General features: G+C 42.9%; 1 protein-coding gene across 1 annotated transcript; it reads right to left on the bottom strand.

Moving 5' to 3' along the window:
• Window positions 1–245: 245 nt before the first annotated feature.
• On the bottom strand, window positions 246–16,023 carry LOC124039771 (vacuolar protein sorting-associated protein 41 homolog). Its single transcript, XM_046356130.1, has 28 exons — window positions 15,836–16,023; window positions 15,473–15,511; window positions 13,688–13,795; window positions 12,135–12,212; window positions 11,964–12,038; window positions 10,495–10,557; window positions 10,295–10,360; window positions 7,211–7,330; window positions 6,776–6,989; window positions 6,561–6,658; window positions 6,324–6,453; window positions 6,077–6,192; window positions 5,819–5,875; window positions 5,472–5,533; window positions 5,214–5,295; window positions 4,625–4,717; window positions 4,357–4,484; window positions 4,077–4,221; window positions 3,724–3,765; window positions 3,578–3,628; window positions 3,317–3,454; window positions 3,118–3,172; window positions 2,779–2,919; window positions 1,787–1,923; window positions 1,584–1,683; window positions 1,457–1,501; window positions 681–760; window positions 246–574 (listed from the first exon to the last, which is right to left on the bottom strand). Exons 1-28 carry the CDS (start codon window positions 15,854–15,856, stop codon window positions 494–496), a joined length of 2,565 nt encoding a protein of 854 aa, XP_046212086.1. The 5' UTR covers window positions 15,857–16,023; the 3' UTR covers window positions 246–493.
• Between the last annotated feature and the right edge of the window lie 133 nt (window positions 16,024–16,156).

The following is a 16,156-nucleotide window of genomic DNA, read 5'->3' as shown; positions in this document are numbered from 1 at the left end:
CTGAATGGAAGGTTGAAGAGGCTGACAGCTTTTATCCAAAGCAACTTAGAGTCGTGCATGTATACATTTTAACGATTGCCCCAATGGGAATCGAACCCACAACCTATGGTGTTGCAAGTGCCATGCTTTACCGACTGAGCCACAAATGTGTTGTCACTGAAGACCAAAAGTAATGTTTTCCTTGTAGGACCAAATATATTCTTCAATGAGCTACAGTTAAAATCATAGATCACTTTTAGCACACATTGAGATTTCAATAGCGTTTTATTTGGAATTTGGATTCCAAAGCAAATTGCAAGAAGTGTATTAAGAGGTCATAGTGCAAAATGTATTATTTTATTTTGGTAACAGTTAATATAATGATATATTATGCATTGATTCAGAAGATCACACCGTAGCAAAGGAGAAGGATCAAATCTATCAACCCAGAGACTGCCATTCATCCCAACTGGTGAAAGACGAAGCGATTGCATGATAAGGTGAGCATTTCCTGTCACTTTTTCATCTCCAGTATCCCACTTCCTGGTCCTCTCCGCTTTGCACTGCAGATGTTGCAAAACTGGACTCCAGGAATCTGAAAGTGAAAAGCAAAAGCCATATTAGTCCCTAGTATGCTGCTCTTATCTGAAAGTCCATATGGAGTGAGAAAGAGAAGGGGAGATGATGGAGTAGATACTTACTGTTCCAGGAGAAGGTAAACACTCCTTGTGGAACATGTGTCTGCAGTGGAAGACAGCCACACTGAAGTTCTGAGCCATTTCTACAGCAAAAGGAGCAAATGCATTAATGGAAGTATAAGAATATTTTGAAGATTAATACACAACGCAGAGGCTGAAAGGACTAAAAACTAGAGTACAAATGGTCAATAGCGAATTATAAATAGGAGTTGGGTTTCAGTTCAACATCTGTTTGGGATCTGTGGAATGTCACTCCTGAACTCAGAGCGGCATGTGCCACGTTGTCATTGGTCTGTACATTAAGTCGGGGGCAGGATGCTTGATATTTGGCCATTGGCCAAGTTGTACTACAAGGACTTCTGATTGGCAACCCCAGGCTAGGGTGGGGGATTATAAATGGCATCCTGTTCCGTTGTTCGGTGGGGAAAAGCGGAGGACAGGGGAGACTGACATCTGATCATCTACCTCCCAGCATAACATCTTGGTTTGTCCTCTCTGAATAAACCTTTTCTCCCCCTGATTTGCTTTGGAGTTTGTGTTATTGAAGAATAACATAAATTGCAAACAGATGTCTGAGACTAATTCAGCATTAAATAATCTTGCTCCACCCAGCAAGCCTCATCAGATGAGTTTATTAGCTAGAGCCATTACTGAATAGAGGTGTGTTGAATAGCTTAAAATATAATGATGGTAAGAAGCGTCCCAATTATGATACTGTAGTGTAGACACTGTATAAAAATATAAAACATAATACTGTATAATGTTAAAGGTAACCCCACCTGATGGTAATATTGATGCGTGACAGGATTCACAGATGCTCTCTTCTGAAAAAGTCAAGAATAACAAGGTTTAAGTCAATCTTAAGCAGTAAACATTAACACATATTCAAACTGACCATCTACACACCATCCACTCGGACTCCTCTCATCTGAGTCCTATGCATCTTTTGGAGCAGGGAGAGGGAGTCAGCCACTAAGATTTTCTTACAGCCCTCCCGCAGCAAGATCTGAGATACAGAGAAACAAATAAGAGAAGAGGTAAGGCTGGACTGTTCATCTGTTGTTACGGTGATATTCTAGGTGCAATATGTGATTGGCTGATATTCAGACCTGCAGGTTGTAGTCATGTAGGATCTTGACTAGAGAATCTCGGAGGTTAGGAATCTCCATTCCCTCCTTTATGCGGTGGATGAGCAAGATGGGATCCACATGTGTCCCAATGTTATTAAGGAGACCAGTAATGAAGGCTTGAGAAAGAGGATAAAAAGAGGAACTTAAAATGACAGTGATGGAAACACTATGTTGTAGACCTACTTATTTAAACAAATCCAAATCAAATTGTATTAGTCACATGCGCCGAATACAACAGGTGTTTGTGGACCTTACAGTGAAATGCTTACTTACGAGCCCCTAACCAAAAATGCAGTTTAAAAAAATAAGGATAAAAAAATTAAAGTAACAAGTAATTAGAGCAGCAGTAAAATAACAATAGCGAGACTATATACAGGGTGTACCGGTACAGAGTCAATGTGTGGGGGCACCAGTTAGTTGAGGTAATATGTACATGTAGGTAGAGTTATTAAAGTGACTATGCATAGATTATAACAACAGAAAGTAGCAGTGGTGTAAAAGAGGGGGAGAGACAATGCAAATAGTCTGGGTAGCCATTTGATTAGGTGTTCAGGAGTCTTATGGCTTGGGGGTAGAAGCTGTTTAGAAGCTAGACTTGGCACTCCAGTACCGTTTGCCGTGCGGTAGCAGACAGAACAGTCTATGACTAGGGTGGCTGGAGTCTTTGCCAAATTTTTGGGCATGGTAGAGGTCCTGGGTGGCAGGAAGCTTGACCCAGTGATGTACTGGGCCATTCGCACCATCCTCTGTAGTGCCTTGCGGTCGGAGGCCGAGCAGTTGCCATACCAGGCAGTGATGCAACGGGATGCTCTCGATGGTGCAGCTGTAGAACCTTTTGAGGATCTGAGGACCCATGCCAAATCTTTTCAGTCTCCTGAGGGGGAATAGGTTTTGTTGTGCCCTCTTCACGACTGTCGTGGTGTGCTTGGACCACGTTAGTTTGAAAGTGCTTGTGTGTTCATGTGACTTACGTGGCTTATCAATAGAATAGGAGATGAGATCCTCCCACAGCTCAGCATCATCCTGCTCCTTAGCAAACTCTATGGCGTTGTCCACATCCTCCAGTTCCTCCATGATCATCTGAAGGGCCTGTCTACAGTTCCCCATCCTGCCTATGAGGGACAAGTAACAGTGGGTCAGTTTCCTCAGACCAAATGCAGTCAATTACCTGACTGGCTGGTGGTTTAGTTCAGCTTGCCCCCCGGCCCCCATATCTAGAAGCCTTTGTTACAATTTATAAAGCACTTATGAGCATTTATAAATGGCTTATTCATGAGCGTTACGAACATAAACTGTACGGGGACACTTACTGAGCAGGAAGACAGTCTCCTCCACAAAGTTTCTCTCCTGACAAATCTCCAGAGCCTGAAGGATTGTACACGTAAGATGATTCATCATGGTTCTAATATATCTGACATACTTGATAAGATCATATGAATGTCAACTCAAAGAAATGTACTTCATGGACATTTGTATTTGAGCGGGCAGTGAGAAAGTGTCTCTAAGTACCTTTTCTAGTGGGCAGTGGATGCTGTCCCTGAGGAATGGCAGCAGGTTGGGCCGATCATACTCAGCATACAGGCCAATTTGTCTCTCATGGTACCGCTGACCCTTGTGGTGGTCCCTCTTGAACAATTTGTGTAAGTACTGAGGGAAGGGGGGGGGATGCATTGTTAAAGTCATACAATTTTCAAATCAAGATTATCACAGGAAACGAGAAACTTTAAAATCACGAAAATAACTTGACTAGTGAAAAATAATGTGACTCACAATGTGTAGCAGCTCAGGTCTGTCCCGGAGTTCCTCCACTACTCTGTCGGTCTGTAGCACATCGAAGACAGAAACGTGGTTAGCAGTTATATATATATATAAAAAAATAATTATATGAAAGATCAAGGGTAGCAAGGTACACATACCGATATTTTGTCTTCATTATCCAGGAGCATGTCGACAGCTTTCTGACAACACAAATAAACCCATTCTTCAGACAGGGATAAACACAAAGTGACTTATGACCTTTGTTGTCTTCCAATCCAAATGCATTAAGAGGTGTGCGAGGCACGATGACTCAAGGCAAAGGTTTTCCATGACTTTTGCACAGCTTAAAGCACTCCAAAGACAGACTTAAAAAATAAAAAAAAAGGCAAGATGATATTACTGTTCAAGTAAGGACAAGTATACACAACACAGCAATACAGGTGCAAGGTCCTATGATACAGCAAGGAGTTGACTTTATCAAAAGATTATGCATGATGTTCCGGCTACCCACCTCTTTATCAAAGTCCATGAGGAGCACAATCTTGTCTTCTATGGAGGAGAAGAGGTTGTGTTTGTGGATCAGCTGGTAAACATCTTTATGCTTCAGTCTCAAGTAGATCTCCAGGGCTCGGTCGTACCGCTGGTCATATGTATACCTGCATGGACATTACAAAGGCGCAGCTTAGTGGCACTTCAAACGCTCTCAATTTATCAAACGGGAGATGGACATTGCAACAATTGAGAGGATATGATGTCAATCCAAATTGTGAAACCAGAGGAGAGTCACTCACAGTTCAGCCAGTGTGGTGAGCAGGGTGCTGTTCGTGGGGTCCTTCTTGAGGTGGTCGGCGACTGCCTGAACAATGGTCATGTTATTGTAGAGCTCTCCTGGCCACTCGCGGATCAACGTGGCAAAGCCCTTGGAGAGAGAGAGAGGTTGCAGAGAGAGGCTGTGTAAATGAGTTCATATTTGCTGCAACTATATTCGGTTCTTCTTGAGTACTTGATATAATACTACAACACGGCAGTAAGAATAACATCAGGAACAGACAGACGTACCTCATAGTCCGTCTTTAGAAACTCATTTAAGATCATCTCATATATGACAGGTCTGAGACGCAGGTCCCCTCTGGGCAAGTATTGGCTGATGGCCTGGAGAGGCCATCAGAGAGACCGGAGGAGAGGCGCGGAGGACAAAAGGAGACGAGAGAGAGTTATACGAGTATATATGGGGAGGAGAAAATGATAAAGAGATACTTACAACAACAATTAGTACTGAGGGCAACACAGAGTATTGTTACTTCTAAAAAGTACTTAGTCTTTAATGCCATCCTATATCACTTTTTAGGGCCGGGATGACACCTGTGTCACAATATTTCTTCCATGGCAAAAATGAAAACACGAAGCAGACCAAACTCTTTGGTTCTTTAAAACCTGCTGTATGTAAAATATTGTGTGCTCTAGCTTGGAAAATAAATACATGTGACTGGATGACAACATAATGTTTGTTTGTGTCCAACATTAGGGGTGTTTTCCTAAAGTTAAATCTGCTTTGGGTTTGATTTCCTTGCCACGATACTAGGGAGTATCACGAATACGGGTATCGTCCTGGCCCTATCACTTTGCGAAGTCACGTGGACTGACTCACCTTCAACTGCCCAATGGTTTTAAACCTGTACACCTCATTCTCCCAGAGTTCCATGTTTTTCCCCAGCACTTTCTGACACTTCCTGGATTGAAGAGAACGAGAGAGAGAGAACGAGAGAGAGAGAGAGAGAGAGAGAGAGAGAGAGAGAGAGAGAGAGAGAGAGAGAGAGAGAGAGAGAGAGAACAATCACTTAATCTACTCTTGTACTGGTATTTTGCAGAAGAAACACAACTGAAAGAACTAAAAGGCTGGTAGTACCTGGCAGCGGTGTCGTAGTCACCCTTCTCCACCAGGTGATTTATGTAGGCCATCCCAATTTTCTGATTAGAACAGAAGAGAAAGTCCATTAGGGAACAAAACATGAGTAATGGACTGTGTCTTCTGCAACTTCATCAAGTGTTGCATCTTCTGTAGTTTCATCTGATTTCAACCAACTGAGAAGACAAAGGTTACTTTACTAACCTTTGCGTCGTTAATTTGCTAAAGCGGGTTGACTTATGGTGGGATCCGGTAAAATACATGTGCAGGTAAAATAGGAGCGAGAATAGAGAGTGAATAGCACTATTCAAGGTACGAATAAAACATGACCAATGCCTATACAGTACCTGGACTTCATGGCGTTTAACATTCTTGAAGCTGATCTCAGCAGCCATCAGAGCTTCCTGTATAATGCATTATTACCTGTTATAAGCACGCATATCTTCTAATGTCTTATAAGGTTTATAATATGTATCTCAATGCAACACATTTCCTGAAAATCTGCTCTCAACTGACCACATGAGAAGATACTGTACAACGTCGCAAAAATATTGAAATCCTCATACCAAGTCTGCTTGATATCCTTGATCCTTAAAAATACTGACCTCATACTTCTTCTTGTCCAGCAGCCAGTCAATGTGGTCATCCTGGTCTCTCTCTTTGGCCACCACAATGTCTTTAGGGCTGATGATGTAGAAAAGGGATTCTCCCTCAGAATGTTCTGTTGACAACGAGGGTACAGGACAGAGCATGTGATCTATCCTGCAGAGTAGGTTAAAGTAGCTAGAACGTGGAAATGCAGACTGTCTCTCGGAGTAGTGCTTGCCGGGGGGAGGTTTCTGACTGACTCACCCAGCCGGTAGTCTCGACACTTGTTCTCCTGGAAGTTGCGGACGGTCAGGGCGTCTGATGAGATCTCCTCAAAGCCCTCTGGGAGAGGCTGGATGATGTCCAGACGAGGCCGCGCTCTGAACTCCTCCTCCTGATCAAATACACACACACGTAAACATGTTGACCAGATCAACATTTAAATATCATGTCTGTGACCACTTAAGCCATTCCATCACACAGTATCTAACCAAACAGTACCACGTGGTCAGAGTTTTCCTTCACAAAGTACAGGTTGACCAGCTGGTCTGCTAGAGGCGCCAGGCCACTGATGAAGAACTCGGTTTCAAAGGCAGACACTGCAAGAGAGAAGCCCAAACGACTCCACATCACCTCCACATCCTGTTGCAGTAAAGCCCCACAAAACATGACGTTACATTAATACTGTGACTAGCACATGCATGCCCCGCCCTCACCAATTTCCACATAACGGCTAGGAAGGTCTCTCATCTCCGCGTGGTCCCTCTCCTTCACAGCACAGATCTTAACGGAGGAGCCCCAGCCGATGATGAGGGTGGAGTTGTCTTTCCAGCACAGACTGCATGGGTACATATCCGGCCGCAGGCTGACGTTATCCCGTGAGACGTTGGTGATTCGTTGTTTGGTGCTGATGTCATAGATTTTCACCCCCTGAAAGAGACCAAGACAAAAAAACAGAGTATATTCGGCCTTTGCATGTCTAACGCACTACACATTTCATGTTTGTGACAGACATGTCAAGGCGTCTATTGAAAGATCACACGCTGAATGATGCAAAAAAAAAAAAAAGATCATTCCAAACAGATACAATAAAAAGTTCACCATGTTTCTTGTAAAGCCCATGTATCTGAAGCTTTGACTGCTATCCTTACCACATTGTTGGCCCAGGCGATGAGATTGGCCCTCCACTGGACGTTAGTGATGGTGCCCTCCCCTTCGTGCAGAGTGGATGTCTTCCAGCGTTTCAGCCAGTTCCTCTCATACAGAAGAAGCTTGGGAGAGCAACATAAAAAAAACATTTCGCATCAGGACCACGTGCCATTAATATCCAACTTACCACCATGGATTCAAGACAGGCACACACGACCCGTGTCCTTAGAGCAGTGATTTGAGGTTCTTCCACATCCACCAACAGAGGGCAGTAGAGCACAGGGACAGGAGGACAGTCTGTTGTGTCAGTGGGTCTCCCAGAGTGGGAGGATTGTATTCAACTTGAGCTTTATCGTAAATATTAAGTAAAACAGACATCGTCTTTCAACGCCATCTTTACCTGATTCAACTAAGTGATCGATGTTTATGTATGACGTGATGTGAATAAATAACTGGAAGGGTAAACTAAAGATGGCATGAAAGATTGTGGTACAAGACTGACAAAATCAATTCTCGACGACTTCATTATTTCCGTAGGTTTGACGGCATACGCGGTATTTCTCTGAATCACTGATTCTCGTCAATGGCTTTGAGACATAACGATGGCTGTAGTCCCTCTTTTCAGTCGGCTGTGGCTTCACCTCAGAGAAGGCCATATACATAAAAAGCATCTCTCAGTGTCACAGTCATACAGATGGATGTACAATAGCCTTTAGTTATTATGAACGGGGGGGGGCGAGAGGGAGACAGCCCCGGCCTTTAATTCAACAGTCTGGAAATGTTAACAGTTCTCTCCACAAAGAGAGGATATGACACTGGAAGAACTGTGGAGACAGAATTGAATTGCCTTTGACAGGATGTGGCTCCATTTGAGGCTTATTGATTTTCCTCACAGGGTGCTTTATGGAGGGTCTTGAGCACACGGGGAGGAAAGAAATCAGTACCAATTGTGAGAAAATGGAAAAATAACACTAACAATGAGCGTTTCATAAGCCGAGCAGCTTAAACACTTTTACCTTCTCCAGTGTTGTAGGTATTGTCATGACGTTGGCCTGGGGGGTAGGTTTATGACAGTCATAAATACCTCTTCCCCCCTTTTTCCTCTCTCTACCTTACTGAAGTTACATTTGCAAAACACTTGGTTAACATAGAGATTCTGGGAACATCAGAAGGTGGGGGGAAATTAACTATATTCTGGTAATCTGACCAATGGAACATATGCGGTGGTACTTAATGAATATGATGTCAGTTCGGTTGTCATCTGAGACATTCTGATCAATGATAAGATGACAAACTCTACAGTGGAAAGTCTACACATCAGAGTTATCAGATTCACATGGAATTGTTGTTCAATTTAAATGTTTGAATATGAAATTATTCGTGATGGGATGAAATGTGATTTAAGCTTCTAAAATGTGAGATTTGGGTTTTCATGAGATAGGGCTCTGCTCAATCAGTGGCCCGCCCCTGTGAAGGGACATAGGCTATAAAACTTTTCAAACACGCCCTCCTCTCCCCTCCTATATAAGCCCTTGACGACAATATAACCTCCTGTTCCGAGGATGTAGGACGACGGTCCGATGTCGGAATGGTTCAGATCATAACTACAGAACGAAGCCAACATCAGCGTGAGCTTTGGTTGCGAATGGTATGAACTTTGAACTCTTATTCACTACAGAAGTGATACTACCTAGCCGTTGAGTTAGCAACAGCAGATGCAAACGAGGGTTAGGAAGAAACAGACAGAGTATCCCGTCTATCACACAACGATGTTACTACAACGTAACCAATTGATCACCAGAGATATTCTTCAAAGGACTCGGTTGGGCAACACGGCCTTCCATCTACCACCAACCTACCGAAGCGCAGCTCAGAGTAAATATTTATTGCATTTTCCTTTTCCAAATGGGCGGTAATTTAGAATGCATAAGATACTGTATTTACGATAGCACAGCTTCGGCCTTTGTTCCTCAGTCTTCACGCTCCTTCACTCAAACCCAGCTCCTTTTCTTTTGTGTAACAAGCTGTCATATCTGTTCCGCCCGCTAGGGATGTTTTCCTTTATGACGTAATTTGTAATCAAGTTATGATTTAATTATGTGTATGTGTAATTCTGTGTGATTATTTAGGTATTTAGTAAATAAATAATTAAACCCAATTTTGTATTGCTGGTTCAACTTGTTACCCAGGGTTCGTGCAGATAACCAAGAATTTACAACTTTCAGATGAGACTGAATTAAGATGACGATTAATATTGACTGCTATTGATGCAAAATATTACTAGGTCTTTAAGAGTTTATTCGGAAGATAACAGCTCTATAAATATTATTTTGTGGTGCCCGACTCTCTAGTTAATTACATTTACATGATTAGCTCAATCAGGTAATATTGATGACGGAGAAATTATTTTATAGAATAGCATGTCATATCACTTAATCCAGCATAGCCAAAGACACGACAGTATGTATATAACTTTTTTTCTCCAGTGTTGTTGGGGGGATTGTACCGTACTGTACAGATTTGTTTATCTGTTGTGTCATTTGCACTAAGTGGTGTTGCGGCAGACTGCAGTCTTTGGCAATGGAAAGGGAACATTAGTACCTAACAAAGTGTTTTCTGAATCCGAGACACATTTATGGGTATGTTAGAGAAGAGACTGCTGTGTCAGCCTACCCGGGACCCTAAGACTATGGGTCCTCCTGATAATGACATCTATTTGGTGTGCTTGTGAAGCACTGCCTTTCAAACACTGTTGAGCGAGCAGCACTTTGTGAAAATGGGCCGCTTGCCCCGGAGTGCACTCCAGACGAGAGACAGGGGAAAGTAGGAGGCTTTCACACCAGTCAACAAAGGCCTGTGTGTGCACAGCCATCAACCAAGCACAGGGGGGGTCAAGTGAATCTGTTTCACCAGAACAATTTTTTGGGAAAAAAAGGCTAATTTATGCTGAATATTTGTTAACTAAAACATGAATATAGAGTTCTGTCCACATTAGCTAATCCGCAACAGTTTTCAACTACACTCCTGCTAACACTTGAGATGGGCTGTATACTGTACCCACAATGAAAAATCCCTTTCAATCTCACCTTGTTGCCTCCAGTGACAAATTGTTTGTAGTTTGAACTGCTGAACCGAGGGTGTAACGCCACCACCTGGAGAATATGGGAATTAGATCCATTTAGAACGCATACAAGTTATGGTGTGGGCTATTATTATACCACCCTGTACATATACTCTCAACTTGTCATAAAAGTATGAAGTCAAAAGAATATTGAAATCTGCTTACTTTGACAGGACAGTCAAAGTTCTCACAGAAGCCTTCCCTTGTGTAGAGTCCAAACACTTGAACCTGCAATAAAGACATGATAGAATGACAAGAAAGGATCAGTCAAAGTACAAAATGAAAAATAATCAAACTAATATATACATAGAAATGTTTTTCCAACTTGTTCCTCCAACCTAGTTACAGGGTTCATTGAATAGACCAGGGCCTTTGGCAAAATACATCTCTGTCCCTAATTAATGTCTGTCTGCAGGTGTCTGGGAGCAGTCAGAGTTACAGAGTCACTGTTGTGTATGAAGGGGGAGTTCTGGACAGTAAGACATGTATTGGATCACTGATAGCCATCTCCCGTGTCACCAATTAGTGGACAGGTTGATTCACTGAACCCTCCGGTGCTTTGATACCAGGTTTTTACCACAGCCGCAGTTAGCGTAGCTACAGCAATATCTAATGCAACAATTATACTGTACCACAGCTCGACTGTCCACGAGTCAAAAAAAGGCAAACATAAACAACATCACGGCCTTTGCACTCTCCATCTTGAATCGCATAGATGATTCTGGATTATCTGAAAGGATTGACATGGCTTAACGGCAAACTGAATTGGTCGAGGATGAACAACTGCGGTGGCGGCAATTTTAATTGTCGGCGCCACTTTCGGTGTCGACAAGATCTTGTTTTGCTGCTGGAGTGCATGTGAGGGGGCGATATCAGAGAGCACATCTGGACTGCAGGATCCATGAAGGATGGTAATAATGATCAGGAGAGGAGAGATAACAACAAGGCAGAGAACACTGACAGGGTATCCATAGAGATCTGATGACTGACAGGCAGATGGATGGGAGAGTCGTTCCCCTCACAACACGAGCACGAACATGTGCTTGTTCAGAATCCCTAGAAATGTGTAGATTTATGAAAGTAAACAGGTATGAGGAAGACACAGCTTCTGGTTTGTAAATCTTCTTTGAGAACTTGGGCACAGATATCTAAATGACTTTTCTCCAGGTAACAGGTTCTATTAAATCCTAAATATGAATGATATGAGTTCATTAAATGGTATAATTGCATGGGGTATGTGGAAAGTGATGTTGAATGTCTGAATGTGTCATGCATACCCACCTAATGACGGTGCAGAAATCTAGGATGCATCCCAAATGGCATCCTATTCCCTACATTAGCGGTAGGCAACCCTTTTCCTGGAGTGCCACAGGATCTTGTTCCAACTAGGCACCACACCTCACCATCTGAACTAATTGATCAGTTCAGTGATTGCCTAAATTCAACACACCTGATCTTCCAGATCGGGAAAAATCACAAACACAAAGTGCTTGCGGCACTCCAGGATCAGGGTTGCCTACCCCTGTCTTACATTGTGCACTACTTTTGACCAGAGCCCTGCGGGCTATATAGGAATAGGGTGCCATTTAGGGGCCCTCCTTTATGGCCACCAGTTCTGAGCAGAGAGCTCTCACCTTGCCATCCTCAGAGCAGATCCCAACATGCTCTCCGCTCTCATCTAGGCTGATCTGGTTGATCCTCACTGGACTCTGAGGAGAGACCACAACAACATTGACACTAAAATGACTGGGAAAGTTCTGAGGCAGAGAGCAAGTGACTCTTTTGGGATCGTATGGAGTACTTACAATTTCAAACTTCTGAGTCACATTGCCTTGGATGTCCAGAAGGAAAACTTTCCCAAAGTGAGTGCCCAGCGCTAGGAACTGAAATGGAATGAACCTGAGATTAATCTTTAAGACACCTGGGAACAATCCAAGATTTTTGCAAAAATGTTATACTGACGAAAGCTGTGGCAAGAGGATTAAAAATGCACCCTGTCTAGCGTAGCTGAGGGAGGCGGGTAGAGTGGGGTGGAATCAGTTTGCTCTGGGGCAAAAACTGTGAAATTACAGGGGGAGGGAAAACCCTATTTATTAAAGCAGACAGTGTGAAATGGTATTTTTGTCTCTCAAATTAAAAGGGTTAAACATAATAAATGCACTGTACATCTGGCTTCTCCTCACGTAGCCAACAACCCAACCACCGCCTCTCCTGCCCACCGTAAAGCTATTATTTTCTACAGAGCACAAACTGGTTCCCCATGTTTCCTGCTTCTGCCATGAGAGTATGTGTGTGAGAGTGTGTTTGAGTATGTGTGTGAGAGTGTGTTTGAGTATGTGTGTGAGAGTGTGTTTGAGTATGTGTGTGAGAGTGTGTGTGTGTGTGTGTGTAGGTCCGCTGGGACAAGAAATGATAAAAACTGGGTACCTTTTTGGCATTAGATTAAGTGTGCGCTTTTCCACCCAGGCCCAGCTTCAGACCCTCCCCCTAATCCCTCCCTCCCTCCCCAGGCCTGCGTGTACGGTGAGCCCACCATGCTTCAGTGCAGTCTGTAATGAAATGCTTATATTTACAGGCACAGCTGAGCATGTCAAACAGAGCCCCTGCAATCTCCCCAAATAAAATAACCAAAAATAAATAAATAAAGGGGTCAACCTTGCGAGGCGGAGTGACTTTTAAAAGGATTTATCAGAACGGAATTGTTCAAATTAAATCCCGATTCAGGCACTTAAAATATGAGGCAACATCAGGCAAACCGGAGTGTTGGTGGTTTTGAAGGTGCTGGGGGTTGTCTGGGTCGGGGGTCTGTGTGACAGTGCAGGTACTGTAGCCAGCAAGAGGTACACAAGCACAAAAACACTGGTAAGAAAAGAGAGTCAGATCAAATCTGGCATTTCAGCACAGCAATGTCTCGTCTCTCACTCTGACACACTTGCTTTTTTTTGTAGGATGAAAGAGGGAGAAAAGGGGAAGAAAATCCTCAAAGTAAAAATAAATAAATGAAAATCAATAGTGGCTAATAAAACATCAGGTGAGCAGACAGAACCAGGTATGACTCGTCCTCTGTCCAGGCGTGCATGAGTGCACTCGGTGCCATGACGATTAGCCATCCAGCTCAGAGTGGCCCACTGAAAAATATCAACATTCAAAAAGAGAAGAGGGGAGCAAAAAGATGGATGAAATGGAACAAGGGAAAATGACAATGGCTGGTGGCTGCTAATGTGTGGTGGCCGGCCTCTCCATACTTTACAGAGAGAATGCCAATCAATGTTGAATATATATCAAACGTGCACAAACAATTACATTTGAAATCTATTTTAGTTTAGCCTGAAGAGCCCTGGTTGGTTAGGATCTGTACCTTATCATGGACAGTCATACAGCTGGCCGCATCCTTTTGGAGAATTTCAGTCACCCCATTGGCCAATCGTTCATACTTCAGCTTAGGCTCCTCCACACTGTCCTCCTCCTAGTTTAAATAGGGATTTAGTTGAAACAATCCAACATGATTCATCTATAATATAAAGACTATTACACTGGCACAGATTCATGCATTTACCTTGCTGACAGGGAATGGGAATTTTGTATGGAGTTTATAGAATTTCCATTCCCACTCCCTATCAGCAAGGTAGGGAATTCAATATCAATCAAAATTCCCATTCCTTATCAGCAAGGTAAATGATTCTAGATATACACGGTCACACAAATGTCAAAGGTCAGTCAACTCTCCACCTGTAACCAGATCATCCAACCTCTCTACTGCCTGCTTCACACACTGTCCCAGGAACTGAAATGGATTACAGCCCTCCCTAGAATCCAGAGAATAAGCACTGCTGCCATATTCTCCTGTGTACATTTGCGGTCACAGCCTGAATATTCCCCATAACCCAGTTTATAACCAATGCTGCATAGACTGTGGCCGCCTATATGGTGCATCAACACAAAACAAAGACTGCTTTTATGAGCACTATGGGAGAAAGTGAGGGCTGGCAATGTGTGGAGAGAATGTCATTTCCAAGAACCATCCTTTCCCACTCCACACCGCCATGTCTATTTCCTGTTTATTCCCATTGTGAAATTTCTAATGCATGGGCATTTGTCACGGTTTACCGAGCCATAACACAGAACAACAACAAACTCGCGCCCCATACAGAGACGACATGCACTGTTTTGCAGACTTTTGTTAGTGTGGTAAGTTTCCTTTTTTTTTTTTTTTTAGGCTGATGAGGCTCTACCACATCAACACATTTTTCAATTAATAAATATTCAGTAGGGTGTGCTAAATTAGGAGTCTGACAGAAAATGTATATTTCAACAACCCACGAGGGGAGAAAATTGAGTGAACGGAGCATGGGCCAAGAGCCTGGTGGGAGCATGTTACTTGGTTCCTATCTAGTAATCTCTGGCAAAGCCTTAAACACATCGGCTGCCCTCTCACTGCCTGCATCAAGTGTTGTCTGCTGACAACCCAGCGACAGAGACAGGCGAATAGCAAACGGGCAAGCTACAACACAATCACTAAATAAACAGGGCCCTGTAACAATTCAAAGGGGACATACAATCATGCAGTCCCAGGTGCTTTTTTTGTTGTTGTTGCCTGTCAGTGTTTGTGTGTTAAAGTAGTAGAGGGGATTCTGTTTGTGGACCGGTGATAAGGGGGCAGCAGACTTTTCATTTACTGGTTGAGATTTCTCTTCCCCCCCCCTCATTCTGAATTGTTTTTCTTTTGGGGAGTAGGGATGGAATTGTTCAATGTACTGGCTATTCCTGACATTTCATTCTCTGTATCATTTAGAGACAGGCTGCTCCTCACCCTAGCAGTCTGGCATGCTATATTTGATTTAGCCCTTCACAGACACCAAATTAAAGGAGCTGGATGATATACAACATATCCAAAAATCTAAATGTTTGTTGCAACAGTGTATTTCACAACTGCATGCATCTCTGACATGGTCAGACATGGTATATTCTGCTGTTGGTCCAGAAAATTGCATGAGAACATTTCTCTAAATCTGCCGTTTTTTTTTGTAAAATAAGAGGTTGTTGTACAGGTGGGGATAGCATCAATGCAGACAGCATAGAAGTTTGCTACAGTTACTTCAGCCTAAATTAATGAAATGTCTTATTGTTTACACACAACACTTACCTCAGACTCATCTGTGGATTCTTCACTTGGTTTCCTGCCCTAAATTACACGTGTTTATTAATGGACAGGGGCAAGCCTTTACAATCTGCTAGAGCAAACTCATGACATACATAATAGAGCAATAGTACAAGAGTAGCTAGCTTGGAAAATACTGTTAAGTGTTAAGTTGTCTTTGTTTACATTGTTTAGCCATGTCCAGGCATTCTCGATTACAATGCATGATTGCACACGAGGTCGCAAATGCAATTAAACCATTTACATTTTTGAATTATTTCCTGGAAAACCGATACATGAAGATAAAGTCGATTGTCGAATTGACTGCAAAACATTCCTGTAATGTCTGACAGACAAGATCAGGCTTACCTTCTCCTCTACTTCTGCCATGATGATGGGAAGAGAAAACAAAACAGCGTTCTATTTGCATCTGTCCATTAGTCAATTTAGATATTGAGCTAATGTCGCTCAAAAGAAAACTGAACGAATTCACCAAATACCAATATATTCACAAAGCAGCCCCTTGTTGACAAACGTAACTGTGCCAGTCAAAAGAAAAAAATCACATGACAGAAACCAGAAACGTGTGGCATTATGGGTCTCAGAGTTTTTTGTTGCCAAATGGACTGCACCTCCTCCAGTCTTTACTAGTCCAGTAGTTCTCAAACCTCGGTTCAGTGATCCCCAGCC

Source organism: Oncorhynchus gorbuscha, linkage group LG07 (assembly GCF_021184085.1).
Source record: "Oncorhynchus gorbuscha isolate QuinsamMale2020 ecotype Even-year linkage group LG07, OgorEven_v1.0, whole genome shotgun sequence".
NCBI classification, from domain to species: Eukaryota; Metazoa; Chordata; class Actinopteri; order Salmoniformes; family Salmonidae; genus Oncorhynchus; species Oncorhynchus gorbuscha.
The sequence above is the reverse complement of the archived record's forward strand: the minus strand, read 5'-3'. Positions and strand labels throughout refer to the sequence as shown.